The sequence below is a fragment of the Chinchilla lanigera genome, unplaced genomic scaffold (genome assembly GCF_000276665.1).
Source record: "Chinchilla lanigera isolate Chin_1 unplaced genomic scaffold, ChiLan1.0 scaffold00001, whole genome shotgun sequence".
NCBI classification, from domain to species: Eukaryota; Metazoa; Chordata; class Mammalia; order Rodentia; family Chinchillidae; genus Chinchilla; species Chinchilla lanigera.
The window spans coordinates 2,359,227-2,386,213 of record NW_004955402.1 but is presented as its reverse complement, the minus strand read 5'-3'; the positions used below and the strand labels follow the sequence as shown (position 1 = coordinate 2,386,213).

Below are 26,987 nucleotides of genomic sequence, written 5' to 3'. Positions count from 1 at the left end.
AACGTCTAGTCGGGGCAGGGCGACATCCGGTCGGGGCAGGGTAATGTCCAGTCGGGTCAGCGCGACATCCGGTCGGGGCAGGGTAATGTCCAATCGGGGCAGGGCGACATCCGGTCGGGGCAGGGTAATGTCCCGTCGGGGCAGGGCGACATCCGGTCGGGGCAGGGTAATGTCCAGTCGGGACAGGGCGACGTCCGGTCAGGGCAGCGTGACGTCTGGGCAGGGCAGTGGACGTCACCTGAGGAGGGCCCAGCTGCATCTTGAGGGCCCTGGGGTGATGGAAACCCCAGGCTTGCGATGCCTGCGTGACGGGCGGAGTCCTCCCTTCGGCCCCACCGGCGCAGTCCGGCGCTGGGCCCGGCCCGCCCTGCAGGGGGCGCTGCCCCGGCTGCTTTCGCGGCCCGCGAGCCTTGCGCCCCGGAGGGCGGAGCCCGCAGCCGCCAGAGCTGAGGGGAGAGGGCGGCCTCGGCCAGCCGTCTAGGGCCGGTTTCCCGGGAAGCCGCGTCCCGATGCGGCGGGGCACCGGCCCCTTGGTCCTCCGTTCGCTGTGGCCCTGAGGAGAGAGCTCGGTCAGGGCGGCCGCGCGCCCGCGCCGCAGGGCGGGGAGAACCCCGACGCCTGCGAGGGGTGGCGGGAGCGCCGCGGGCTCCTGCACCCCCGGGGCCGGGTGAGCGGGCTGCCCGTCCCCGGTGTACGGAGCAGACACGCGGGAGCTGAGTGTCTTCCGGCCCCTCCCGGGGCCCCGCGCGCCCGCCTTGGGAATCGCGGAGGTGGGCGTTCGGTTCACCCGGCCGGCCGAGCGCGGTCTCGGGAGCACCTCCTGGCCGGGCGCGCGCGGCTGCGGCGGTCCCAGGCTGCGAGCCTGGCTGCGGGGCCGGCCGGCCGCCCGGGGCCTGCGCGTGTGTGACCTGAGGGTGGCACTGTGCGCGACTGTGAACGTGTTACAGCGCGGCGCCTGTTTCTCGACTGACGCGGCGAGCCGGTGCGGACCGCTCTGCCCCGAGCCCTGCCTGCGTCTGCCTGCCTCCCGGGAGACAGGCGCGTAGCCAGGAGCGGTGCACTTCGAGCAAGTTCCCTGCTGTCTGATCGGAGGCTGCCTGCCCGTCATAGCTTCGTGAGGGGAAGAAGGAATTTCTGCAGCGTTTCAAATCCTCGGGGTCTGTACCCTAGGACTGGGATAAGCCCGTCCATTCACTGTCTTTTTGAAAGCACGCGTCTCTGCCCTGCCACTGATCTTTTTTGTGGAAAGGTGTTTGGGGTCGTGTTGCATCACAGCGCCAGTCAGAATGGAGCCCGAGGTCTTGGGGTCGCCCGGATCCCAGCTTCGTCCTGCTGCCTTTCCTTCTGCCCTTGGGTCCCCGAGTGTTCTTTGGCTTCGGCGACACGGTAGAAGGAAAGAGAGGAAAAGAAAAGAGACAAGCTCTCCCGTCTTTGCAAAAGGCATGCATCAAGCTAAAAAAAAATTTTTAAAGTAACTGAACACTAGTAAGGCAGGCACAGGTCTCCTGATGCGGTTTCTGGAAGTAGTGGCTGCCCGTAGGTTGGCACCAGCCTCCCAACGCCTTCCACCCAGGCGTCCAGCCGCCAGGCCCTGGCTCTCTGCGCGGGATGTTAAGTAGGCCTGGCTCTGCAGGAAGAGAGAGGGTCTGTGTAAAATGGAAAGCATTCTCCCGAATGGCACAGAAAGGTCTTTCACTGCTGTGCTTTTCCATTCAGCTTTTGCCAGCTGAGAATGCTGGGAATGTCAGGAATTTTCTTCTCTACTTCCTTCTCCATTTGAGTCCTCCCAGGCCCACTGCTGGTTCGCTTTGGCTTCTGTCCTTGACCCTCTCTGGGCTGCCTTCCCCGGGAGGGTGACGGCTTCTGCGGGGCCTTGGTGCCTGAGGCAGAGTGGCTGACCCTCCAGACCTGGCTCCTGGCTGTGTCCCGCTCACCGAGGACCCAGCGTCCTCTGCAGGCCTTGCTTCGGAGCCGTCCCTCAAAGCCCACTGCCTCGGGCTTCTTTGAAACCTCACTTTTTTTCCGCCCAGCGCATTCCTGGAGAGCAGAGCTTTGCTGCTCTGACCTTTACAGCCCGCTGATCTGTTTAAGGAATTTTGCCTCAGGCAGATGGGGTGGTCTGAAGGATTGGGAGGGTTCCAGGAATCCCGTTTTCACTGTGCTGCTGTTACGTGCGATTTGGGGTTAGAAGGAAGGGGAAGGAGGAAGGAGGAAGGTGTGTGTTGCAGGTAAAGAGTCAAAAAAGAATCAAGATAAGCAGACTCCGTCCCGAACTCGCCTGCCAGCCCTTGGCAATGAATGTTATCGCCCTCTTGAGGAGCTGGGGTCACCTCAGCCGGCCGTGACCCCTCCTCACCTCTGAGCCCAGTTCCCTTTGTACCAAGCCCCAGGGAGCGCTCTGACCACACACAGTAGGTCCTTGGATGTTAATAAATACTACTTGAAAAAAAGATTAAAAAAAGATGAAAATTCTGAGTTAAATCCAAAATAGGTTTCTTTACTACAGAAAATTCCAGAGCTTTTAATGTACTAACAATACTGTATAAATCTCTATCAGAGAGCATTAATATATGTAATGTGTCTCAAATTTATTTTACCAGGAAACTTTTTTTTTTTTCAAAAAACACTTCAAAGGCTTAACGTTCTGTTGGAATCCTTGAGAAAACACCAAAGTATGCCAACTTGCCTCAGGTGCCATTTCATATTTTCCACAAATGTTCAATGACTGCCCCATATTCCGTGATTAAACCAAAGTTTGTTTGGTGTCCCTGACAGACATTGAGATTGTTTCAAATGATACAGGAAAATAAAGACTCCCAACCTGAACGATATCTGGGACGAGTTCGTGTTCTCTAAAATCGAAGAATGAATTTTAGGAACAACGGAGGTTAAGGGCAGAATATATTGAGGGAAAGCAAGCTTCTGTCCAATTGAGGGACAGAAGAGGGGCTGGGGTGGGTTGCCCATAGCTCTGTCTTTTCTAGGGAATTTTAAGAGCAAAACCACAAGGCGAGGCGGGTCTAAGATGGGGGAAAATGAGAAATTACAAGGTGGGCGTGAGGTGGGACAAAGCTATGGTCAGCCAATAAGATTACAAGTATAATTGTTCAGGTAAAATTGAGTAAACTGGGATCAAATGGGGAAGCAAGTCACATAGCAAGCGGGCATGAATACAGAACAGGGGCTTTTCCTCTAAGGGGTTGGGTCAGTGACTCTTCAAGGTGATTGCTACTCATTTAGAATAATCAATCCCTGATGTCCATCTCTAGGGGGGTCCTTGGGTGCATTTGTTTAATCTTTTGTCTTGCCGGGTATGGTGGCACATGCCTGTAATCTCAGCACTCGGGAGGCTGAGACAGGAGGATCATTGTGAGTTTGAGACCAGCCTGGCCTACAAACTGAGCTCAAGGCCAGTCTGAACTGCATAGCGAGACCCTGTCTCAAAAAGACCAAAAAACAAAAGACAAAAAAAAAAAACAGTCACGTGCATGATGGGCGTAATCAACTATTTCTCTTTTCAAAATTTCCTATGCTGCCTCTAAACCATTCAGTGACACCTGAAGGTTATCTGACTGCAGAAATTTGGAGCCTAGGTACTTTGTCAGGGATGTAGAGAAGAAAGGATTTTAAATTGGCATCTGTTGTGCTTAATGCCAAATAACTTCTCAAGGTGAGATTTAAAATAAAGCATTGTCAACCTCTGGTGGTTGTGAGCTTAGTTTCTAGAGGAATCTATTTTCTGTGAGCACCCCATCCTTCTTCATTCTGGCCCCGTGGAAGTGGAATCCTGTCCTGTTGAATGTGGAGGTTGATGCTGGTGCATTTGTTTCATCTTTATAGGGGGAAATTGTAAGACAGAACTGCAAGCTCAAGGTGATTTGTCTCTTTGTCCTCCACAAATACTACCTTTTGGTTAATGCATTGTTGGGTTTCAGAAATGAGATGTGAACTTTTAACTCATTAAAAGCCCCAAGACTCCAGCAATAAAGTCCTTTAAGTGGCTTCACCAACAGATTTATTTCAGAGTGATTCCGTTTGGAGGAAGGAAGGAAGGGGGCATGCATCAGACACCAAGATCTTTTCAATAATTCAGGAGACCTGCACATGCTGACCGCTTCAGAGGCGGCTCCGATTGTCAGAGCCCGAAGGGACTCTGCCTCAGACCGTGGCCGCAGTTTGCCTCTCTCGCGCTTGACTTCTGGGAAATAAAGTTTCTGCTGACTCTCCTTCTTAGGTGCAGACTTTTGAAAATTAAAAATGGCTGTTTTGTGTAACGGCTGAAAGGACACTTGATTTACACGCCCTGTCCTTAGGAAAGCAGGGCTGCTGCAAAGGTACACTGCTTTTCCCTCCCTTTGGGCAGGAATTCCAGTTGTTTTGTGTGAGGAGCGGATTGTTAAAGGGTGGGATAAACTAAGCGTGCTATGACAGTTAAGCTGGATGGGCAACCCAGGGCCTTAGTAAACGTGCTTCTGAGTGTGTCTGGGTGGATCATGAAGGTGTGACCTTGGGGTCTATGTCTGGTCCCTGGCCCCTTCCTCTTTGGCGCTCCCCCCCCCTGCCCCCGCTTGGCTTCCTGGCTCCCATAGACTGAGCAGCTTTGCTCCAACACGCCCTTCCACCATGATGTTCCTGCTTTAGACCAGCTGACCATGGACTGGAGCCCTTGAAACGATGAGTCAAATTAAACCTCTCTTTTAAGTTGTGCATGTCAGGTATCGTAGCTCAGCAAGAGGAGTGCTGAGTAATCCACGTGAATTTGTAGAAGCGTAATACTGAGACAAGCATACGGTTTCGGGCAGTCACTGAATGGGGAAGGCACACGGCAGGTGCTGGCCATCCCTCCTGTGAGCTCTGGAGGGGTGAGTGCTGTGCACCTTCAGCCCCTGCACAGCTGAGCTGTGAACTCCCTGGCTCATCCGGAGCTCTCCTCTGCCCTTTCCGTTTTCCTGGACTGTGGAGGCTGCAGGGTGCTTTCCCTTCTGGACAGAGACTGTGCAGCGTGACTTGGAAGGGGCGAGGTGACCTGCCTCATTTCTGCCCCACTGTGAGTGCCGCCGGCATTGCTGTGTACTGACAGGAGACCCAGGGAAGCCCAGGTATGGGCGTTCCTACTGGGAAGACTTTATTCTGTGAGAAGTGTCGTATAGGGAGAGAATGGGTCGTGGCTTTGTTTTTTGGCCAAAAAGCTACAGGATCCAGACATTCTTTCTTCCCTGCTGCCCCTCCTCACCCTAAGAAAAGTGGCTGCTTAAAAGCCATTTTTACTTAAAATTACTGTAGACATTCACACGATAGTTTCACAAGGAAAAATGTAAAAAATACTAGAAATCCCATGAACATTTTGAGAAACATCATGGTTTTGGTGTGCATAGAGAGACAAGCTCTCACATATTCTTTACCCTAAATTATATTATATGTGCTGCTTGGAGAGTATGTTTTCATTGAATAGTCCATCAGAGATGCCTTTCCCTTATAAACAAAAATCTGCCCATCATTTTAACAGCCGTCGTATATTCCATATATGTCTTTGCTAGCTTTAGCTGCTATAACAAAAGACTGAGTGGTTTAAACAACAGACACTTATTTCTCACAGGATTGGGAATCCAAGGTCAAAGTCCAAGGTCAAAGTGTGAGCAGAGGGGATGACTGGTCGGGGCTTCTGCCTGGTTGGTAGACGGTTGCCTTCCTTCTTCTATCTTCACCAAGAAGAGACGGGGGGGGGTGAGAAGGGAGGAAGGGAGGGAGAGAGAGAGAGGGAGAGAGAGAGAGAGAGAGAGAGAGAGAGAGAGAGAGATAGAGAGGAGAGAGAATATCAGTCTTTTCCTCTAGGGAGTGCTGCTCCTGACTTCAGCCAAGCCTGATTCCTTCCCAAAGGTTCCACCTCCAAATGCCGTCACATAGGAATGTAGGACTCCAACAGAGCTTTGGAGGACATGAGCATTCAGTCCTTAACATTTAATAAATCAATAAGTGCCTCATGATTGTCTTTATTTCCATTCTTTTAAGCTATTTGAACATGTTTTAAAGTATGTGTTGGCAATTGATATCTCCTCCTCTGTAATTTTATATATATACATACTCATCCCTCTATTGACCATTTTCCCCCAGTTGGCTTCCAAAACCCCTCCAAGAAATTTTTGAATGAAACAAAAGGGAAATTAAGACAGTTTCCTTCTCCAAAATGTGCCTCGCCTGTGTTCTGAGAATAATCACCCGGCTTGGGTTTGGGAGCCCTGGTGAGCAGCCATGCTTGTTCTGTTCGCACTGTGGAATGGAGCACACCTGACATCGCACTCCTGGCGACCTTAGGTGCGTGAGAAAGCTCCACACTGGGTCCCCGGGGCTGGCCAACGTCCGGACCCCGGCATGGCACATGCGCGTCTTGTGACCTTTGCCAGTGTTCTAGTCCCCTCCCTTGGAGCACAATCTTTTTTTGTACTGCTGTGGAAGTCTAATGAGATTGCACTGGGGTCATCATTAGTTATATAAATGATGAGCAAGATCAAGCAGAAAATTCACAGGATGGCAATCTTTAATATAAAATTTGATTTTTGGCTTTTTCACAGTAGCTTTCATGGTCTGTAAACTGCGTGCGTGTGTGTGTGCATGTGTGCACACGCGTGTGTGTGCATGCCCGCATGTAGGGGGAGGAATTTGTTATTTCATACAAGCCTGGAAAGATCCTAAGAGGAATTCACAGATGTTACTGGGGTGTTGCAGGTCCTATTGTTCAAAGCTGCTTGTTCACTCTTGCCTGGAACTGTTCCTTGTTTTCACACAGTTTCACTCGCTGGCTCCCATGTACTATCGAGGATCCGCCGCAGCTGTCATAGTCTACGATATTACCAAACAGGTAAGATGTCCCCTGCAGAGTGTAGATGCCGTGTTCGGCGACTCCTTTGACCTTAGGGGACCACATGGAGATGACACTACTTGAGTCGTGCCAGGACCTGGGGTGGGCCTGCCCAGTAAGGGTTGAGGGCTGCGAACACTGTGCCCGAGTGAATTTCAGCGATAGGCAGTGAGGCATCTCGCGTGTATCCGCTGGATTAAACAATGCACGTTCCCTTTTAAAATTGACTGTTCTTTTGCAGGGCAAGGGCATGCCTGCGAGTGCCGTATTTTCAAAGTCTGCTTGGGTTTTTCTCTTCCTAGTTTTTATTTTTTTATTTTTATTTTTTTGGTTTTTCTCCCGTACCGGGAACCGAACTCACAACCTTGTGCTTGCCAGGCAGGCACGTTTGCCGCTGAGCTAAATCCCCAGCCCCTCTTCTTAGTTTTTAAATCATCATGACTTTAACACACAATGATTGTGTAAACTAATGGGGTTCGTGGTGCTCTTCCCACACGTGCACACACCGTCCTTCTGCTTTCTACACCCCTCTCCTCCCTCTCCCAGGACCCCGCCCCCTTTGCAGAAGTCCCTCTCACGCTCATCCGGTCCCCCTTCGCAGCGCCCTTCCCCACCTCCAGTGACCACTGTTTCATTCTTTCCTTCTACACGTCTTAGAGTTATATTGATTTTCGGCTGGAGTCACAGCTATCCTATTAAAACCCCAGGTGTATTTCTGTGTGTAGGTGCAAAGGTCGTGTCTGTACACAGCAGTTTCTCTTTCCACAGTTTCACTCACGTGGGGTCAGTGGCCAACTGCAAATGTTAAAGGGAAAATTCCAAAAAGAAATAATTCATTGAAAAAAAGAGAAATGATTCATGAGTTTTAAATAACTTTTCTTACAGTATATTTTATACAGTAATTATTCTATTTTGTTATCATTGTTAACTTCTGACTGTACCTAATTTATAAATTAAATTTTATCATAGATAAGCATGTAAAGGTTTTGCGGTGATTCATAGCTTCAGGTGACCACTATATTTCAGTTTATCATGTTAAAGCTGAGAATATTATCATCAATAAGTAAGTGCAGTTGTTTGATGGCATTTTTTGCACTCCTGCAAACTGAGTTATTTACTGCTTTCTCTGGAGTGCTAATGAGTGCTTGTGCCCTTTAGCTTTGTGACCTGCTGCCATGACCTTTCCCACGTTCCTGGCACTCACGTGAATGTGGCTTTCGTGTTGTCTGACCCTGGGAGGATTTTTGTGAGGAAGAAGTCAAAAGGGAAGTGGGGCTCCCCACAGATGTGTTTCTCTCCTGAAGTAAACGTGGGCGTTCACTTAGTCCTGGTGTCCTTGCGCATGCGGAGTCAGGACCACATTTATAAATTATTGTTACGTATAGAAGAAAACCACCAATGTGATCCTTTTAACTTCTTCAAATCTCAGTTTGGGGAAAGGAAGCTTTTATAGCCCATCGAGGTGTGACTTACATAGTGTTAAGATGTGAGTCTCCTGAAATTATTTTTGTCCATTAAATTATATTGGGTTTGTATTTGTACTTGGTTGGAATAACATCTTGACACTCTTTTCAGTGATTCCCATTTACATTTTCACTTAGGATTCATTTCATACCTTGAAGAAATGGGTCAAAGAACTGAAAGAACATGGCCCAGAGAACATCGTAATGGCCATTGCTGGGAACAAGTGCGATCTCTCTGATATTAGGTAAGGGGCATTTAACGTGTGTGTCTGTGTGTGTGTGTGTGTACTGATATACCCTTCATCTCTGAGCACCTGTGGGTAATGAGGTATTATGCCTTTGCTGTTGTTTGTGCATTCAGCATAAGGACTTACCTGCTGGCAGCCACTGTGGTACTATCCACCCCAGTGAACAAAGGGGAACTGGCACAAGTTTGCTGGGCCACACGGTGATGGATATTCCATTCAAATCTCCTGTACACAGCACACGTACACAGCACACGTACATCCCTGACTGTAGATATCTTTAGATTATATTGTTTCAATAGTTTTATTGCTGTTTTCCACCACTATCATTGCTACTGATACAATTTATGTAGCACTTTCATATAGTAAAGGACCATTGAATTCCTAATGTTTTCCATAGCACCCCTGTTTGTTTTAGTTGCAGATTTTTTTTTTCTTTTTTGTCTTTTTGAGGCAGGGTTTCCCTATGCAGTTCAGGCTGGCCTTGAGCTCACTTTGTAGCTCAGGCTGGTCTCAAACTCAGGACGATCCTCCTGCCTCAGCCTCCCGAGTGCTGGGATAGTTGTAGATTTTAGCCTAAGGATATATTCTAATCTATATAATATCACTATTTTGTTCTAAGACCTAAATATGACATGTTTTATATGAGCACTTTTTTTTTTTTTTTTGTCTTTTCTTCCTGTACCAGGAATCGAACTCACGACCTTGCGCTTGCCAGGCAAGCACTTTGCTGCTGAGCTAAATCCCCAGCCCCTATATGAGCACTTCTAAGAGACAATACATCAGTGACAATGGATTGTGAGCTTCTTTACCTGATACCTTAGTCTGTTTTCTGTTGCTGTATCAGAATATCTGAGTCTGAGTGTCATATAGAGACATGAGGTCTATTTATCTCGCACTTCTGGAGGTTCAAGAATGTGACACTAGTCCCGCTTCATCATAACGTGGTAGAGAATTAGAAAGGGAGCCAGCTGTGTGCTGAAGGAGTCTCTTGGTGAGACAGAAGGGCAACGAGGTCAGGGGCTGGTTTCTATCTGTTTATAGCAACCACCCTGGTGGGAGCAAACTAGGGTCTGAGGAGAACCACACAGCTCCCTGTATCAGATCCCACCACAACCCGTTCACAGTCCATCAGGCCCCACCCTTTAAAGATTCCACGATGTAGCACCACCCACTGGAGCCCAAGTACCCAGGACCTGAAACTTTGGGGTAGCACCTCACGTGGCACCCAAACCATAGCACTCAGAGAGAGGCTTGTGAGGACCCGGGCCACACCAGAGATTTGATGCCTTTATCTGGCCGGGGAGGCAGGCTGTTTCACTAAGGAAATGTTATTCTTAAAGTCTTGCATGGTAGTCTCCCCTCTCTGTGGGGGTGCCTGAAACCACAGATAGTGCTGAACCCCCTACATACTATGCTTTCTTCCTACACTCATGGGCCTACAATAAGGTTTAATATATGCCTTAGGCATAGTAGACGATTGGTGATAGGCACTAAAAATAAAATGGAACAATCATAACCATCCACTGTAATAAAAGTTATTTAGGGGGCTGGGGATTTAGCTCAGCGGCAAAGCACCTGCCTGGCAAGCACAAGGTTATGAGTTCAGTTCCCGGTACCGGAGAAAAACCAAAAAAAAAAAGTTATTTAAAACTTTTTTTTTTTTTGGTTTTGGCTTTTCTTGGGTACCGGGAATCAAACTCACGACTGTGTGCTTGCCAGGCAGGCGCTGTGCTGCTGAGCTAACTCCCCAGCCCTATTTAAAACTTATGAATTGTGCATTTCTGGAAGTTTCCATTTCATATTTTCGGACCCAGATGACCGCAGTAACAAACACCACAGGAAGTGAAACCGCCAGGGAAGGGCTCTGCTGTCATGAGTTCGTGTCATCTCTGGGCTAACTTAATTCTCAGGAATTCTAGCTGTTGATTTTCGTAAAGGCAACTGACTGCGTCCTGCTTCTGGTTCTGCCAATCTAAATACGATTAAACCAAAGTTAAATACGTGACGAAGACTGATCCCGTGAAAGTTCTTACCATGGCACTTAATGAATTGCTCTGTTTCTGTGGGATTTTGCAAGCTTTAGACCGCATTGCGTCAGGCTGATTTGCAGTAACAGCCGTCAACAGCACCGAATCACTTGTTTTTCTGGGGCTTGGACAACTCTGTAAACTCCCAGACTTGGTTCAGATATCTGCTGTCTTTACTGTAATCCCAAAGCAGCTCGCCTGGCTAATGTTCCCCTGCTGGATGGCGTTGAGCCTTCCACGGCCTCGGGTAGGTGGCGTCAGCCTTTGCTGTGAGGTGGTGTCCTCTGATGCTGCGGCACGGGGTAGAGGGCCGGCGGGGAGTGAAGCCAGGCCTCAGCGTGTGGCTGCTGAGGGCTGGACTGAGTAGAGACCGGTGTCAGGCTGAGGGTGTTCGTCAGGATTCCCAGTTCCATGGAACTGCAACTTAGATCCACCTCACCCGGATGTAAGGTCCCTTGCTCGCTCACTCTCACCGCCTCAGCCTCAGGCTTCAGAGTGACATCAGGGGCCACACTGTCCCTGCAACACAGGCTTCTGGGCAGAACCCTTTTCTGCTAGTTTGGTGGCAGTGAGGTCTGAATGTGGCTTTTCGGGCTCCTGCAGTTCAAAGTGCTGAATGCATGTCTTTCCTTTCACTCCAGTGATTTCAGAAGGTTGAATTCTGCGGCGAGGAAGTGACTGTGCACTTCTCCTCCACACCCGCAGCCGGGTCACCAGAAAGAAAGACCGGTCGATCCTAGCACACATAAATTTCTAAACATGAAATATATTTCACGGAGATAATTTACAAGTCTTAAAAACTCTTCTTGAAGTGTATAGTGCAGTGAACTTTAGCACAGTTAGAGAGTGGTGCAGGCATTTTCACACCTGGTGTTAGGGCCTTTCCATCACCCCCACAGAACGCCATGCCTGTGTGTCGTCACTCCAATCGCCACCTTCCTCCGGCCCTTGGGAACCACTGACCTGTGTTTTTGTCTCCAGAAATTTGATCTTCTGCAGGTGAGGTCATATAGTATGTGGTCTGAAGTTCATGCATGTTGTAATGTGTATCCATACCTCGTTCATTTTTATATTCCAATAAGAAACCATTGTGTGGACACCTACATTGGATTTATTCATTCTTCAGGAGCAGAACTGCTGAATCATATGTAACTCTATGGTTAGCATTTAGAGAAACTATTTTCCAAGTGATTGTCCCCTTGTACACCCTAACGGCAACCCACATCCTCTTTAACACTTTTTATTATCTATCTTTTTTATTATAGCCACCTCCAGAGTGTGTGCGTGTTGTGTGTGTGTGTGTGTGTGTGTGTGTGGCAGTGTACATTGAACCCAGAGCCTTGCACATCCTAGGCAAGTGCTGTACCACTGAACTGTACCCCTAGCCGTCCCAATGTTATTTTGATTTGTATTTTCCGAATGACTTCATGAAGTCAGATAATTTGCATATCTTCTTTGGAGAAATATCTCTTCAAATCCTTTGCCAGTTTTTAACTGGATTCTTTGTCTTTTCCTGCTGTGCTGTAAGAGTTGTTTGTATATTGCGAATACAAGTACCTTCTCAATATGTTATTGAAGATATCCTCCCCTTCCTGTGGGTGATCTCATCACAGTCTTCACCGTGTCTGCAGAGGTGCAGACATTTAATGCCCAATTTCTCTTTTTCCCCTTTTATCTCTTGTGCCCAAGTGATCGGCAAATTAAAACCACAAAGATCTACCCTTATGCCTTCTTTAGTCTCAGTGCATATGTTTAGGTCTGCCCTGCATTTTGTGTTAATTTTGTGTACAGTGCGTGATAGGGCTCCACACTCTTCTTTTTCTGTTAGGTGTATAATTCTTCTAGCATGATTTGTTGAAAGTATGATTTCTTTGTTATGTATTTTCTTGAGCACTTTTGTTGAAAATTAGTTGACCATAATTGCTGCCTTATTTTTGTGTTCTTAATTTTATTCAGTTGGCCTGAACATCTGTCCTTAGGGCTGTACCAGAGTACGTTGATTGATGTGCTTTGTGATAAATTGGAAATTGGGATTGTAAGCCCTCCAAAGGTGTCCTGTTTTCATGATTGTTTGGCTATTTTCGGTCATTTATATGTCCATATGAATTCTAGGATCCACTGCTCAATTTCTGCAAAGAAAGAAAGAATACTGGGCATGGTAGCACCTGCCTGTAATCCCAGCACTCAGAAGGCTGAGGCAGGAGGATTGCCACAAATTCAGAGCCAGCCTGGGCTACATAGTGAGCTCAAGTCCAGCCTGAACTACATAGTGAGAGATCTCACTATGAAAAACAAAAAACAAGAAAGAAAGAAAGAAAGAAAGAAAGAAAGAAAGAAAGAAAGAAAGAGAAAGAAAGAAGGAAAGAAAAAAGAAAGAAAGAGAGAGAGAGAAAGGAAGAAAAAGGGAAAGATAGGCAGGCAGCTGCAATTTTAAAAGGGATTATGTTAATTTTTAGACCAGTTTGGGGATTATTGTCATTTTAAAACAGTGCTATGCTGGGTGTGCTGGCACACACCTGTAATCCCAGCACTTGGGAGGCTTAAGCAGGAGAATCTTTGGGAGTTTGAGGCCAGCCTGGGCTACATAAATGAGTTCAAGGCCAGCCTGAACTGTATAGTGAGACCTTGTCTCAAAAAGATTTTTAAAAAAAACCCCAAAACCAACAGAGTTATGTCTTCTGGTTCATGAACTTAAAATGCCCCTTTCTTTAGGTCTTAATTCCTTTTAGCAATATTTTATATTTGTAGTGCACAAGTCTTTGTTTTGTTTTGTCTCTTCAGTGCTGGGGTGGAACCCAGGGCCTTGAGGATGGGGGGCAAGCCCTCTCCCACCCCTGGGCTCTCAATACACACATCTTCCATTTTCTCGGTGATATTTTTTCCTATTTAATTTTATTCTTGGTGGTACTATGAATGGGATTGTTTTCTTAATTCCCCTTTGTCAGGCTCATTGCTACAGTGTAGAAATATGATTACGTTTTGAGTGTTTCTCTAGTACCCTAAATGAGTTAATGAGCTCATTTATTAGTTCTAGCAGTGTTTTAGTCAATTCTTTGGGGTTTTCTGTATATAAGATTGTGTTATCTGTGAGGAAAGAGTTTTGCTTCTTTCTTTCCAATATGGGTACCTTTTATTTATTTATTTTTCTTGTCCAATTGGCCTGGCTAGAACCTCCAATTCACTGTTGGCTAAGGTGAGGATGGACCTTCTTTCTTCTCCTGACCTGTGGGGTGGATCATTGTCTCTCTTCAGTAACTGTGATGTTAGCTGTAGGTTTTATGTCAGAAGTGTGCATATTTATTTGAGAACTCTTGTAACATGGACATTTACAGGTACACATTTTCCTCTAAGCACCACTTTAGTAGCATCCCATGACATTTTTTATGTTGCTTTTTAATCATCGCAAAGTATTTTCTAATTTATTTTCCGACCCATTGTTTATTTAGTACTCTATTGTTTCATTTCCACACAACTATTGTTTGTGAGTTCCCAAATTTCTGTCAATGATTTCTAATTTAATTTCATTATAATTTGAAACTTAGGGGCTGGGGATTTAGCTCAGCGGCACAGCACCTGCCGGGCAAGTGTGAGGTCATGACTTTGATTCCCGGTACCGGAAAAAAAAACCAAAAAAAAAAAAAAAAATTGAAACTTATTTTGTATGACTTTATGTTAAATTTTTTTAGCTTTATTTTATGGCTTAGCACATGATTCTCCAAGAGGATATTCCATGTGAGTCTTTTTGATTTGTTTGTTTGTTTTGTCTTGTTTTTTAGACAGTGTCGTGGTTTGGGTTTTTTTGCAAGGGGAACAATAGAATACAGGACACATATTTTATGATTATTTATAATAGCCACCCCAAGAATCATATACAAGAGAGTGCAGGAAATCTATCCACACAGTATAGACCAAGAATCTTGACCAGCTGAGGGCCTGGATCCTGGGGTAATGTCCTGCATGAGTTCAGCTGAAGAGCTAGAGCTCATAACAATACCTCCCACAAATCCAGCTGGAGGCCTAGAGCCCATAACAATATCTCATGCAGGCCTATTTCATGGATCTGCACCGGGAAGGTCCAGAGGTCAGTGGTGGAATCTAGAAAGTCTGTGCCAGCGGGATGAAGGATCTGTGCTAGAACTTCACTAGAGCAAGGAAGTGACGCTCAAAGTAAGAACCAGAGCTCCCCTGAAAGGTACCACAGCCGTCCTCAGCAACAGTGAAGTCCTGAGCTCCTCTGATGATCAGGACAACGAGTTCTCATCAGGAAAGAAAATGCAGCAAGCTTCTCCAGGAGACTGGCAGTGTACCATCTTCCCCTCCGGAGCCAGGAAGCAAAGCTCAAAGTGAGGACCAGAGCTCCCCTAAAGTGAACCTGAGCTATTCTCAGCAACAACAAGGTCCCAAGCTTCTTGGAGGATGAAAACAGCCAAGTTCATCAGGAAAGCCAGCATGACAAGCTCCTCCAAAACAGCCAACAGCTCCTTACAGCTTCTACCAGCTCCCAACAGCCTCACTTCTTCTCCCATTCTGCCTCTTATGCTGCTGGCAATATCCCTCAGGTGGGCCTCCCACACCTAGCACCACGCGTACTCAGTTCAGCTGAGTATAAATTGAGTACCAGTTGTCAATCCACCACAGACAGGGTCTAGTAAGTAGTCCAGGCTGGCCTCAAACTCATGACAATCCTCCTCCCTCAAAAAAAACCCTTTGTGTTGGGGGGAGTATTGCGGAGATTGAACCCAGGGCCTTCATGATAAGTTATATCCCTATCCCTTTAAAAATTCTGAAGCAAGATTTCCTAAACTGCCCAGGCTGGGCTTGAATTTGCCATCCTTCTACCTTGGCTTCCCAGAGTGCTGGGATTATAGGCATGTACCACCACACCTGGTTCAAACAAACATAAAACAAAACAAAACTCTTAATCTAATAATAAGTGTTCAATAAAATTGTAGACTACAAGAGCAACACAAAAAAAAATCAGTTACATTTCTGTATATTAAGTATGCAAAAACTTATGCAAAAACTGAAATTAAACACACAATACCCTTTTTAAGTGCTCTAGAGAAAATGAAATACTTAGGTATGTATTTAACAAAACATGTATAGAATTTATGTGCTGGAAACGCAAAATGTTTATGAAAGAAATCCAACGAGACTTGAATAAATATTCAAGACATATTGGGTTCATAAATCGATAGTCTCAGCGTGTACTGTAGCCACACAGGTCGGTGGATCAGAAGAGAACAGCCAGAAGCCCACGCAAGTATGTTCAGCTGATTTTTGAAAAGGTGGAGCAGCAATCTGATGGAAGAAGAGTTTCTCAGCAAGTGGTGGGAGAGCAGCTGGACATCCTTGGGCAAAGCAAATCTATATCGAAATCGATTCAGAGGGAATCACAGATTTGAATGTAAGATACAAAACTATAAAACTTAGAAAAATTACTAAGGGAATATTTTTAGGGTACGAAGCTAGGCAGATAATTCTTGGGATTCAGACTAAAAACATGATCCATACAAGGAAAATTTGAGGAGTTGGACTTCCTCAGAATTAAAAATCTTTGCTGTGTAACTGTCTGTGTGAAGAGGGTGAAGGACAAGCTACAGGCTGGGAGAAAATATTTACAAATTACATGTGTACAAAGGACTAGTACATGGACCATAAAAAAGAACTGTTAATATATTGGGGACAAAATATAAAAGAAAAGCCCAAATTTGAAAATGGGAAGCATGAACAGATATTTCACCCAGGAGAATAAATACGAGGATGGGAGAAAGGACAGGACACCACGATCAGACCTGTCTGAACGGCTAAAATGAAAAGCAGTGACCCGGGGCTGGTGATGGTGAGACAGGGTCATTCCTACCTCGCTGGCATGACAGGGGACGTTGCTCACGTGCATGCTAATCTGGAAAGCTGTATGGCATTTCTTAGAAAACTTAGTGTGCAGTTGCATGTGTCCTAGCAGCCATACATGGACATTTATCCCAGAGAAAGGAAAACTGCATGTGAATATTCATAGACCCTTGGTTAATAGTCCTACCTAGACTCAACCCAGATGTCCACCAGCAAGCGAATGGTTAAGCAAACTGTGGTGCTTCTATACCGTGGGCTCCACCCCACAATAAAGGAAGCAAACCACAGGTGCAGGCATGGTGGACTTGCAGAGGAATCATGCTGCGTGAGTGAAGCTCTTCAGTGAGCTCTCCATTGCTGTAACAGACACCTGACAAATCAGTTTACAGAGAGAGGTTTGTTTCGGCTCATGGTCTCGGAGGGTTCAGTCCGAGACCACTTGGCCCTGTTGCTTTGGAGCTGTGATAGCTCATCATGGTGGGGACACATGGCAGACCCTTTAACACATGGGCTTAGGGGGACGTTCCAGATCCCGTCTGTAGCAGAATCCCATCCCAAAGGCTCACGGTGCGTGATTGCATGTATAGAATATGGCTGAAATGTAGAAGTGTTAGAAACAAGGTAAACTACTGGGTGATTGCCCTGGGCTGTTAGTGAGTGGTTGCCATGGGCAGTAGGGGTGGGGAGGACGTTTGTGTGGTTATGGAAGGGCACCACGGGGTCCTTCTGATGGTGGAACTGCTCGTTGTTGTCTGTGATGGTGAACAAACAAGCCTACAATGAGGATAATTTTTTTTGTACAAAAACCACTTATTATTCCCTCCCCCTCAAGCTGGATGACCGTATTCCAGGAATGAAAACAGATTAAAAGACACAGAAAGAAAAACTTGCCACTTATACTGAAACGTAACAGTATTGAATCCAGGTATTTTTTAGATTACCAGCATAGCAAAAAATATTTCCACCTGTATCTTTTTTTTTGTTTTGTTTTTTTTCCAGTACTGGGAATCAAACTCACGACCTTGTGCTTGCCAGGCAGGCGCTATGCCGCTGAGCTAAATCCCCAGCCCCTGTATGTTTTAAATTTGAAAGTGATCACATTAAAGACTGGCATTTAGGGCTGGGCATGGTGGCACATGCCTGCAATCCCAGCGCTCAGGAGGCTGAGGCAGGAGGATGATTGTGAGTTCGAGGCCAGCCTGGGCTACAAAGTGAGCTCAAGGCCAGCCTGATCTGCATAGTGAGACCCTGTCTCCAAAAGACAAAAAATAAAATAAAATAAAACAAAATAGTAATAAATACTAAAACAATGGTATGTGCATACACATTATATATGTACACTATAGTCTACATGTGGAAGAAATTGCAGAGGGGGTTATGTTTGAGTGAAGTTTTGTAAACCCAGTGGTCTACATAATTAACCAACCTCAGCACATCCAATGTACAGAAGAAACTCAAGATAACTGTTATAGAACCCCTGGTTAGGAGCAGAGGGTTATAGCTCTGTCAATGGCCAAGCATGCCCCTGACATGCATGAGGCCTCGGGCTTGGTCCTCAGCTCTGCAAAAACAAAAGAAAAAGAAGAGGAAGAGTGAGAGGGAGGGAGGAAGGCAGGGAAGAAGGGGGGAAAGAGAGGAAGGAAAACACTAAAAATAACTCCCCCTTAGGGGAGATTGGCTCTGTCCAGTGTACCCATGTCTCATGAGACAGGAGTAGTCTGACAGCTTGTGAACCCAATGGGCACCTGCCTATCACCTTTCCTCTCTGTGATGGGAGAATCAGACTGCCCATCAACCAGTCTGTCTGCCCCAGATTCGACCACCAGTGTGAATCTTCTGGGGACTTAGCCATGTCACTAAACCCAGAAGGCTGCATACAAATCTGTCATCAGCATTGTTGCCAACCTGAATTGTTTCCTGTGTGCCTCACATTGTTATAAGTAGTTGATCCTAATCTTCACCACCCCAGGAAAGAGCTACAGTCTTGCTCGAATGTTATTCCTAAAGAGCCTGGGCACAGAGCAGTAAAGGAACTTGTCTCAGGTCCTAGCTTAGGAAGGGCCGGCTTGAGATCCTGGTCCACCTTGACCTCCACACTGTCCTGCAAACAGAATCCATGAACCTGGAGCTCGCAGTTCTTCCCAGGGTTTCTCTCTGGCCTCATGAGGATGAACCTACATTTCTGTTTGGAGAAGAAGTCTTAAGAAAGGCCATGTCCCCCAAGGGAACCCATGTCTTCTGCTCAGTCCCTCTTGGATTCCAAGTTCTGATCTTTTCCTTGGGAACCAAGCTACAGAGGTCTGTGGCTGAGAACCTGACACTGCAGCTTGAATGTGACACCAGGAGTTTGGCTTCAAGTGAACAGCAGCTGGGGATGTATGTTATTAAGCAGGAGAGGCCCCTTGGGAACAGGAGTCCTTCCCAGGGTGCCCATATCAAGTGCTTTGGCCGGAGGGCTTAGATCACAGTAGCCAGGCATTATCCAAGGAGGCATTCACTGTGAAGGTGGTAATTATTTCTTGTCTGTAAAAAGAAGTTTATTTTAGTTTTAATCCATCTCACGGGTAGGTTGATCTAAGCAAAAGTATGAGAATTTTAAACAGACTTACTGCATTTGATATTGCTAGAATGGTTTCCTTACCTGAATGTCACAAAGACGTGTTATATTTAGAGAAATTTGGGGCTTTTCAGAGCATTAACACCCTGCTTCAGAGACCAAGAGACTAAGAAGCTGCTTTGGAGCTGTCTTTGGGGCTGCTTTCTTGCTGCTGGGACATAACACCCGACAGTTACAAGTTAAAGGAGAAGGGATTTATTTTGGCTCACAGTTTGTAGAGGCTTCAGTCCGTAGTCGGCGAGCTCCAAGGCAGGGCAGCATGGCAGAGGAGTGTGGCAGAGAAGAAACAGTCCATGGCAGGGCAGCAGGAAGCAGTGTTGAGGACCAAGGGAGTAGAAGGGCTACATGTGTGTATTTCCTTCCAGGCCTTGCCCACAATGACCCACCTCTTCCCACCAGGCTTCACCTCCCAGCATCATACCTGGCTCTAAGTCCAACAGTGGACCAACCTGGTATCACACACCTGTGATCCAGTCACCTTCCCCAGACCCCCACCTATGAGTACTTGAGGCTCGGGGGGGCATGTAGGTATGAGCTATAATAGGGACAGAGGTCACCCCTGTCACACCTGCAGCCTGCCTGCCTCTTGGCTCTGATAGGACGCTGTGAATGGTTTCCACTGCTTTTGGCTGGAATGTCTTAAACATATGGGAAGGTTCTGACAGAGAATGTTTTTTTCCAGACATTGAACAGCTGCTCCTGCCCACAGTTGCTCTGTTACTCTTTGTCTTTGCAAGTTGACCCTGGAAGGAGGTTGTGGCTGGAGGAGAGACAGTAAAAACCCAGGGCAGTCAGCTCTGGGAAGAGGGAGAAGGGCCGCGGGGGTGAAGTCTCTGCCTCCGGGCAGTTGTGATCACTCTCCTCGGTGTGTCCTCTGTGTGGCGTGGCCTAGAAAGTGTAAGGGTTGTCTTCGCTGTGAGTGTTGATAGCCTGGGGTTTACTGTTCACTCGGGTTCCTGAGCTTCAGTTTACCTGTTTCAGCGCCTAGCACAGTGCCCAGCGTGTTGCAGACACTCAACACCTGTCAACGAAAAGACCAAAAGTCAGAGGAGAAAAGCGGGATGACAAGTGCACGGAGTCCCGGGGACAGAGGCCTGTGTTGGGGTTTCTGAGATAAAGCTGGAGGATCCGCCTCCTGTCTTACCTTACACGCTGGCCCCAGGCTCCCTTCCATTCCTCTGCCACCAGCGGGGTGCCTTGCAGTTCACTGCAGAGGGAATGCAGAACCCTGGCTGGGGTTGAGAGCTCAGCACCCCGGTGCTGCCCCCTTTGCAGACTCAAGTGTCTGCATGTTCCCCGCCAGGCTCGCAGACTCCCTGAGCTGGGTTCCAGCCCTCACCCTGCCACTCGGTTGTTCCCTGTAGGAAAGTGAAGGAGCTATTTGCACACAGGCCGTGTGTTTGGTCTCCTGGGTTTATCTGCATTTCGCAGGCGGGCGTTCATTTCTCTCTGCGTCTGACCTCTTTCCAGGGAGGTTTCCCTGAAGGATGCGAAGGACTATGCCGAATCCATCGGCGCCATTGTGGTGGAGACAAGCGCCAAGAACGCTATTAACGTCGAGGAGCTCTTTCAAGGCATCAGTGAGTACCTGCGGCTGGGCTCGCAGCTTCGCTCGCGTTCTGATTCTTCAGGGAGTCGCAGGATGCAACAGCAGAGCTCTGAGGTAGAACTTTCCCTCTGTGTCCCTCTGACGCCCCGGATATAAAGCTCTGCACTTGACACTCACTTCCACTGTACTCTCAGGTCTGCGTTTCCGTCGTCCTGTGCTTTAACCTGTCCCTTCTGTGCTTTCTGAATTAAAATGAAATAATTCTCCTGCCAAAAATTAATTTAAAATGATGCCTTTTGTTTGTAGCATTTCCTGTTATCGTGCTGAGGGGAGGGGAGATGAAGTAGACGGTTCCAAGGGCAGCAGTTCAGAGTCACTCATCAGACGGGATAACCAGGAAACCTCTTAGTAGATGCCTTTGCCTGATGATCGTTCACTGAAAATATCGTCTCTGTCCCCGGCGACCTGAGGTTGGGAATGGGGCGGAAAGCCGATTTGGGAAGGTTTCCTCCTTGCTCTGCGCCAGTCCGGGGACAAGGACAGCTCCCTTCGCACAGCTCTGGGTCGCCTTGTGCTTCTCCCCCTGTGAGTGAGCCAGGCGGGGCACTGTGTCCTGGTGGACGTCCTCCCTGATGCGGCTGTGAGCATCCAGACCCTCCCTGTCCACCTGCACAAACTCTCTGGCGTGTGACTTTCTCCCGGAGAGCGTCCCGCTGAGGGTGTGCCCGGAGACAGCTGTGAGCCTCGTCCTTGGAAAGCGCCATCGGAGTGCGCGCGGGAGGCTGGGAGTGCAGGTGTTGGGTGGAATCCTGGGGACGCAGTGCAGGAGAAGTGGGACGCCTGAACAGTCAGCAGCTCTCCTCAGACAGCTTGGCGCTGAACAGTTCCAGAAAGGACCCTGGCACTTGCTGTCCTCCACCTGGGGTCATCATGGGCAGAGCTCCCGAGGCAGAACAGGCTTCCCTGCCCAGAACAGAGTTCATTTCAGTTCCACAGTTTTGGGGCCGTTCACTTAGACTCTGAGAACCCACATGAGGGAATCTTCTGCTGTGTGTTCATGCTGGCCTGATGGGGTTCACTGGAGAGGGGGCATTCTGACCTGTGTCACTTCTGCTGTGTGTCAGTGTGCAAAAGAAATGTGCAACTGTGCTGCTGAGCCTCCCCTGAAGCCCCTGGCCCTCCATCCCCCAGGGGTCCTCACTGCCTTCCCTCCCTTCCGCTGTCAGACAGATGTTTTTCCCGTCATTTCCGCCGTCAGCCGCACACCCGCAAGCCCGTTGTTCAGCGTGTTGGCCTCCGATTTTTCAGGCTGCAGTGCCGTGTCGCTGCCCCAGCCCCTCTGGCAGGGAGGGGGAGCAGGGGGAGCAAGGGCTCTCTGTCCTGCGTCTCTGGAGGACATCTCAGAATGCGGTAGGCACGTATTACGGGAGCCTGAGTCTCCCCAGAGCACAGGGATTCTTTTCTGGTGGCACTGGGCTCTTCTGGTGTGTTCTGCTGCTAAGCATTCTGTTTTTGGAGGGCGTTTTAATGAACAGTCCGCGTGTGTCACGCGGACACCTCTAGTTTCACAGCTTCTGTTGTTCTGTGGCGCCGAGGAAGCTCAGAGCTTTGTGTGTCCTAAATTCACCTTGAGATGTCTACACAAGCTCAGATTTTGTGAGCTGATGGAAGTCACTATGAAAATAACAAATAAGGGACCTAAAGAGATCAGCGAGCCCAAGCGTAAGTGTTAATATCATGAAAGATTTCTTTGTACAGTTCCTGTGCAGGAAGTCTTTCTGGCTGCAGCAATGGGGATTTGGAATAATTAACTGCTCAGATCCTGGTGGTCTACTTCATTTAGGAAAAAAACAAGTGTTTGGCTTAAAACCCAGAGTAATTGTGGCTGCAAAGTAATTAACTCCTATTAAGTCATAGACTACCTGTATTAATTACCTCATCTTCCGTGGCAAATGCACAATTGTTTCTGTTATTAGACTGTACTTACAATTGCTTTAACAAAGAGAGCTTGCAGAATCAGAGCCACGGCAGAATGTAGGCATCCGTCTCACTGTGGCTCCCTCTCTGGGTATCCATCTCTATGTATACCCACCTAGGCCTGTGGGTCTCAATCCATATCTATGTATACATCTGTCTGTGTATCCGTCCATCTTGTGACATATCTATATGTCTGTCTCCATCTCTCTGTATCCATTTATCTCTCTGTGTACCAACCCATCTCTCTGGGTATCCATCTATCTCTCTATGTACCCTTCTCTCTGGGTATCCATCTATCTCCCTATGTGTCCATCTCTCTGAGTATCATCCATCTCTCTAGATATCCAGCTGTCTTTCTATGTCTCTGTCTGTCTCTCTGTGTACCCACCCATCTCTCTGCATATCCATCTACCTCTCTGTGTCCATCTCTCATGTGTCCATCTATCTTTCTGGCTATCCATCCATCTCTTTGGGTATGTACCCATCTCTCTGTGTATCCCTCTATCTCTCTGTGTGTCCATCTCTCTGTGTGTCCATCTATCTCTCTGGGTATCCACCCATCTCTCTGGGTATCCAGCTCTTCCTCTGTCTCTATCTGTCTCTCTGTGTACCCATCCATCTCTCTGTGTGTCCATCTATGTGTCCATCTCTCTGGATATCCATCTGTCTCTCTCCATCTCTGCCCAGTTCTCACCTTCCTGCCTCTACTTGTGAGTGCTGGTGCCTTCCCTTTGCCTGTGCACCTTCAGGTGAATTTCTTCACAGGGGGAGTCAGCGGCCTAATTCCAGGTGAATTTGAAACACAGTTCCCAGTGCGCCTGAGCATACTGCAGCAGACTGTTCGTTTATTTGCCTTGTTCCTGTTCCTACTTGGATTACATGAGCTCCTCCCTGATCTTAAAATACATCTGGATATTGCTGACACCTGCACTCCCCAGAGTGCTGTTCCAGAGACGGACACGTCCAGGAGAAAAGATGCAGTGAGACATCTAGAACAAGTAGTAAGAATGCAAGCCTTTAGAAAGGTGTTCTTAGAGAAAATTAATTCACAGTGGTTTGGAAATGCTTCCTAGAGTGTTCATAAACCAGAAATGAGATAACTGTGCTTTCTGAACAGAGATAATACTGATGTACTTTCTAACTGGAAATTGTCAATATGGTTTTTTTGTTTTCTTGGGGTTTTTTTTTTTTTTTTTTTTCAGTGTTAGGATTGAACCAGGGCCTTTGCACTGAGCTACATCCCCAAGTACCCCACCCCCACTTTTTGAGACAAGGTCTTGCTAAATTTCCCAGGCTGGACTTGCAGTTGTCCTGCTTCAGCCTCTCAGAGTGTTGCTAGGATTACAGATGTGCATCAGCACAACTGACTAATATTATGTTTCTTTTAAATCTTAAACCTGCTGTATGAAGGATTTCGTTGCTACGCTATTATAAGTGGCCTTGCAGTCTGCCCTGTGTGGCATGTTGTCCCCCCTTTCCTAGGTCACAAGTTTGCACCCTCCTTACCCACTGCGTGGGCTGATTTCCTGTCATGCATTTCTCCCTAGGATGTGTTCATGTTTTTCCTTTGGGTTCTTCCACCTTGGATTTGAGCTTTAAAGATTTCTCTTTAGGTTGAATTATAAGAAGAAAAATTCTTGACCAAGAAAATAACTTTAATTTGAATTTTTAAAATCGGTATATGAGAACACAAAGAATACCTTGTTTCTGTTTATATACTGCAGAGTTCAAACCAAAACCAAAAGCGAACATGGTGCTGTATGCCTGTCCTCCCTGCACTCTGGGAGGCTGAGGCAAGAAGATCCCAAGCTGAAGCCCATAATGATGATTTAGTGACTTAGCAAGACTTGGTCTCAAAATAAAAAATAAATTTTAAAAAGGGATGGGACTGGACCTCAAAGAAAAGTCCCTTGGTGCAATACCAGTACTACCAAAAAAAAAAAAAAACAAAAAAACAAAAAAAAAAAAACAAAAGATCCTGATACCTTCCTGAGCACAGCTGCCTCTGCCCTGCTCTGTGTCGTAACCCCAAAGACAAGAGACGGCGCTGACCTCAGCGTCTGTTGCGGAGCCACCCTCACTCCACCACGCTGGCCGCCCGTCCCACGGAGGTTTCTCAGGTCCTGCTGCTGCCTTGCTTTGAGCTGCTGGGGCTGGGCTCTACCATGCTGACCTGTGGGGGTCTCAGCCTCCATGCGACTCTGCAGGTGCTTTGGGTCACAGATGCTTTTCTGGGAAATGTGACTTCTGCACAGCAGGTGGCTGTGTCTTTTGGGGCCTCCCTAAACTGGGGACAGAGAGCTGGCCAGGCGCCAAGCCTGGCCTTTGACCGGGGGTCTCTGCCCTTCTGTCCCGTTTTGGGGTAGCAGTGCAGTGACTTGGGATCGTGTGACTTGTACGGCTGTCTGTGCAGACTTAAGGTTGAGTGACACCCGCAAATTGGACAAAGCTGGCTTCTGTTGATTTGTGTATCCCACAAATACCTACAGTGTTCTCCAAGACACGTGGTGGGGCCAGGGCGGCGACGGCAGGCAGAGGCGGGTCGGTGCATGGCCCCAGTGGTTGCAAATGATGCCGACTAGACCCGGACTGGGAGAGATGCGGACAGATGGGACTTAGGGTCGCGGGTGGGTCCCCAAGGAAGCACTTGACCCTGAAACTGAAAAGCGCAGGAAGGCTGGTTGGACAAAGAGCTCAAGAAGAGCTTCCAGGCAGAGCGGACCCTAGGAGCGCAGACCTTGAGGCAGGAAATGATGGGGTGAGAAGGTGAGAGAGGGAGGGGGAGGCGCTTACAGAGCTGGGAAGAAGGGGTGAGGTTCTGGTCAGTGCGGAGCAGGGGATTTACAGGAGGGGCCGGGTGCACCAGGCTCCGTGGGTGGGATGCGGCTGGAGTGGGGCGGGTTTCAGAAATCTTTGGAAGAACATGGAGTGCTCCCCAGCATAGGGCGCAGCTTGGGAGGGGAGTGCTGTGGCCTCCGAGGGAGGGTGGTGCCCAGACTCTTTCCATCCCCTGGGGCTGGACTAGCTTGGACCTTGCTGATAGGGTTCCAGGGAGTGAGCAGCCACAGCTTTGGTTTGTGACATCTATCCACTGTGGGTTTGCTTTGTTTTATTTTGAACTCTCCCCGAGGGCAGGAGAGGTAGAGCTGCAGGCCAGGCAGGAAGAGCCTGGATTGGGGTCGGACCCACTGCGACTCAGGTCTCTGCCCAACACTGTTCATTGTAGAGAAGGTGAGAGCTGGGAGTGATGGCGCACGCCTGTAATCCCAGCACTCGGGAGGCTGAGGCAGGAGGATCCTTGCGAGTTCGAGACCAGCCTGGGCTACAAAGTGCGCTCAAGGCCAGCTCAGGCAAAAAACAAAAAAACAAACGAAAAAACTGTAGAGAAGGTGAGAGTAAGGCTTTCTCTTAGAGAAAGTGAGCTAGGAGACATTCGAGGGTGTTGGCCTTGATTTTTGGTTTTTCTTGCTAGTTTGAGAATGGGGCGGGGATGTTTGTTTGAAAAGAATTAATACTATTGGAGTCCCAAGCATGTTAGCTTAGAAAAATTTGAATGGGGTGTTCTTATAAAAAATAAGAAGCCAGGACTCAGCGCCCGCGTGGTGTCTTGCTCTGTGAGGATTTGGCTATTTTAAGTCCACCGGATTTTTGTAATTCCCTAGGTAGTTACTTAGGTTTGGGGCACATTAAAGAAAGTTGAAAGCCAAACAAATCCTTGGCCAATTTTCAGAATGGTACAGCCAGCTTCAAATGAGGATTAGTGCAGCAGTAAGGGACAGGGAAAGAAAAGGGGCCTTTTGCTTCCCTGCCACCCAGGGGTGTCTGTGAGATGAGTCAGAGCAGGAAATGAGGGGGATGCCGGAGCTCCAAACGGGCCGGCCTCTGTCTCAGCAGTTCTCGTTTTGTTTTGGTTTGGTTTGGTTTGGTTTTCGTTTTTTTGAGACAGGGCCTCACTATGTAGCTCAGGCCGACCTCAAACTCATGGCTGTCCTCCTGCCTCAGCCTCTTGCCTGCTGGGATTTCAGGCGTGCACCACCATGCCTAGCTTATCTCAGCAGTTCTTAAAAGACAGTGGTCAGGTGTGCAAGACACCACACAGTTGTCCCTTTGTGTCCAGGGGCACAAGTTCCTGGGCAACAAAGTCAGAGGCTGCTCAAGGTCCTTACATGAAATGGTATTATATTTGCGTCTGGACAGAAGCCTGGCAACGGCGCACGCCGAGGGCCGCTGTCACAGCCGCTTCCTGTGCAAAGAGCTCTCGTTCTGCGCGTTGTTACAGTTGTTGCCACGTGTGTTAACTCGTGAGTGCACCATTTATCCTGGGGAACAGGCACTGCTGTCATCCCTTTTCCCCGGCGGGGAAACAGGTGTGAAAGGCTTGTCACTCGCCCCGGGCC

At 47.9% G+C, this 26,987-nt stretch overlaps 3 protein-coding genes across 14 annotated transcripts in view; 2 read left to right on the top strand and 1 right to left on the bottom strand.

Moving 5' to 3' along the window:
* The window catches only part of LOC102020968 (translation initiation factor IF-2-like), a 34,406-nt gene extending 31,364 nt beyond the window's left edge, over positions 1 to 3,042 (bottom strand). For all 11 annotated transcript variants that reach the window (XR_001234386.1, XR_001234396.1, XR_001234377.1 and 8 more), the window contains exon 1: positions 239 to 3,042. Coding sequence is in view for 1 of the 11 variants with exons in the window: in XM_013515082.1 (XP_013370536.1) it covers positions 239 to 1,108 (870 nt within the window). In the remaining 10 variants the exon portion in view is untranslated. The remainder of the gene's footprint in view (positions 1 to 238) is intronic.
* Positions 1 to 26,987, top strand: part of Rab31 (RAB31, member RAS oncogene family) — a 92,139-nt gene that overhangs the window by 60,324 nt on the left and 4,828 nt on the right. For both annotated transcript variants that reach the window (XM_005372596.2, XM_013515338.1), the window contains 3 exons: positions 6,785 to 6,856; positions 8,458 to 8,564; positions 20,535 to 20,644. In XM_005372596.2, coding sequence (XP_005372653.1) covers positions 6,785 to 6,856; positions 8,458 to 8,564; positions 20,535 to 20,644 — 289 coding nt within the window. The remainder of the gene's footprint in view (positions 1 to 6,784; positions 6,857 to 8,457; positions 8,565 to 20,534; positions 20,645 to 26,987) is intronic.
* Positions 20,645 to 23,771, top strand: LOC106148764. Its single transcript, XM_013515303.1, has 2 exons — positions 20,645 to 20,727; positions 20,920 to 23,771. The coding sequence occupies exon 2, from the start codon at positions 22,734 to 22,736 to the stop codon at positions 23,661 to 23,663; it is 930 nt and encodes a 309-aa protein (XP_013370757.1). The 5' UTR covers positions 20,645 to 20,727; positions 20,920 to 22,733; the 3' UTR covers positions 23,664 to 23,771.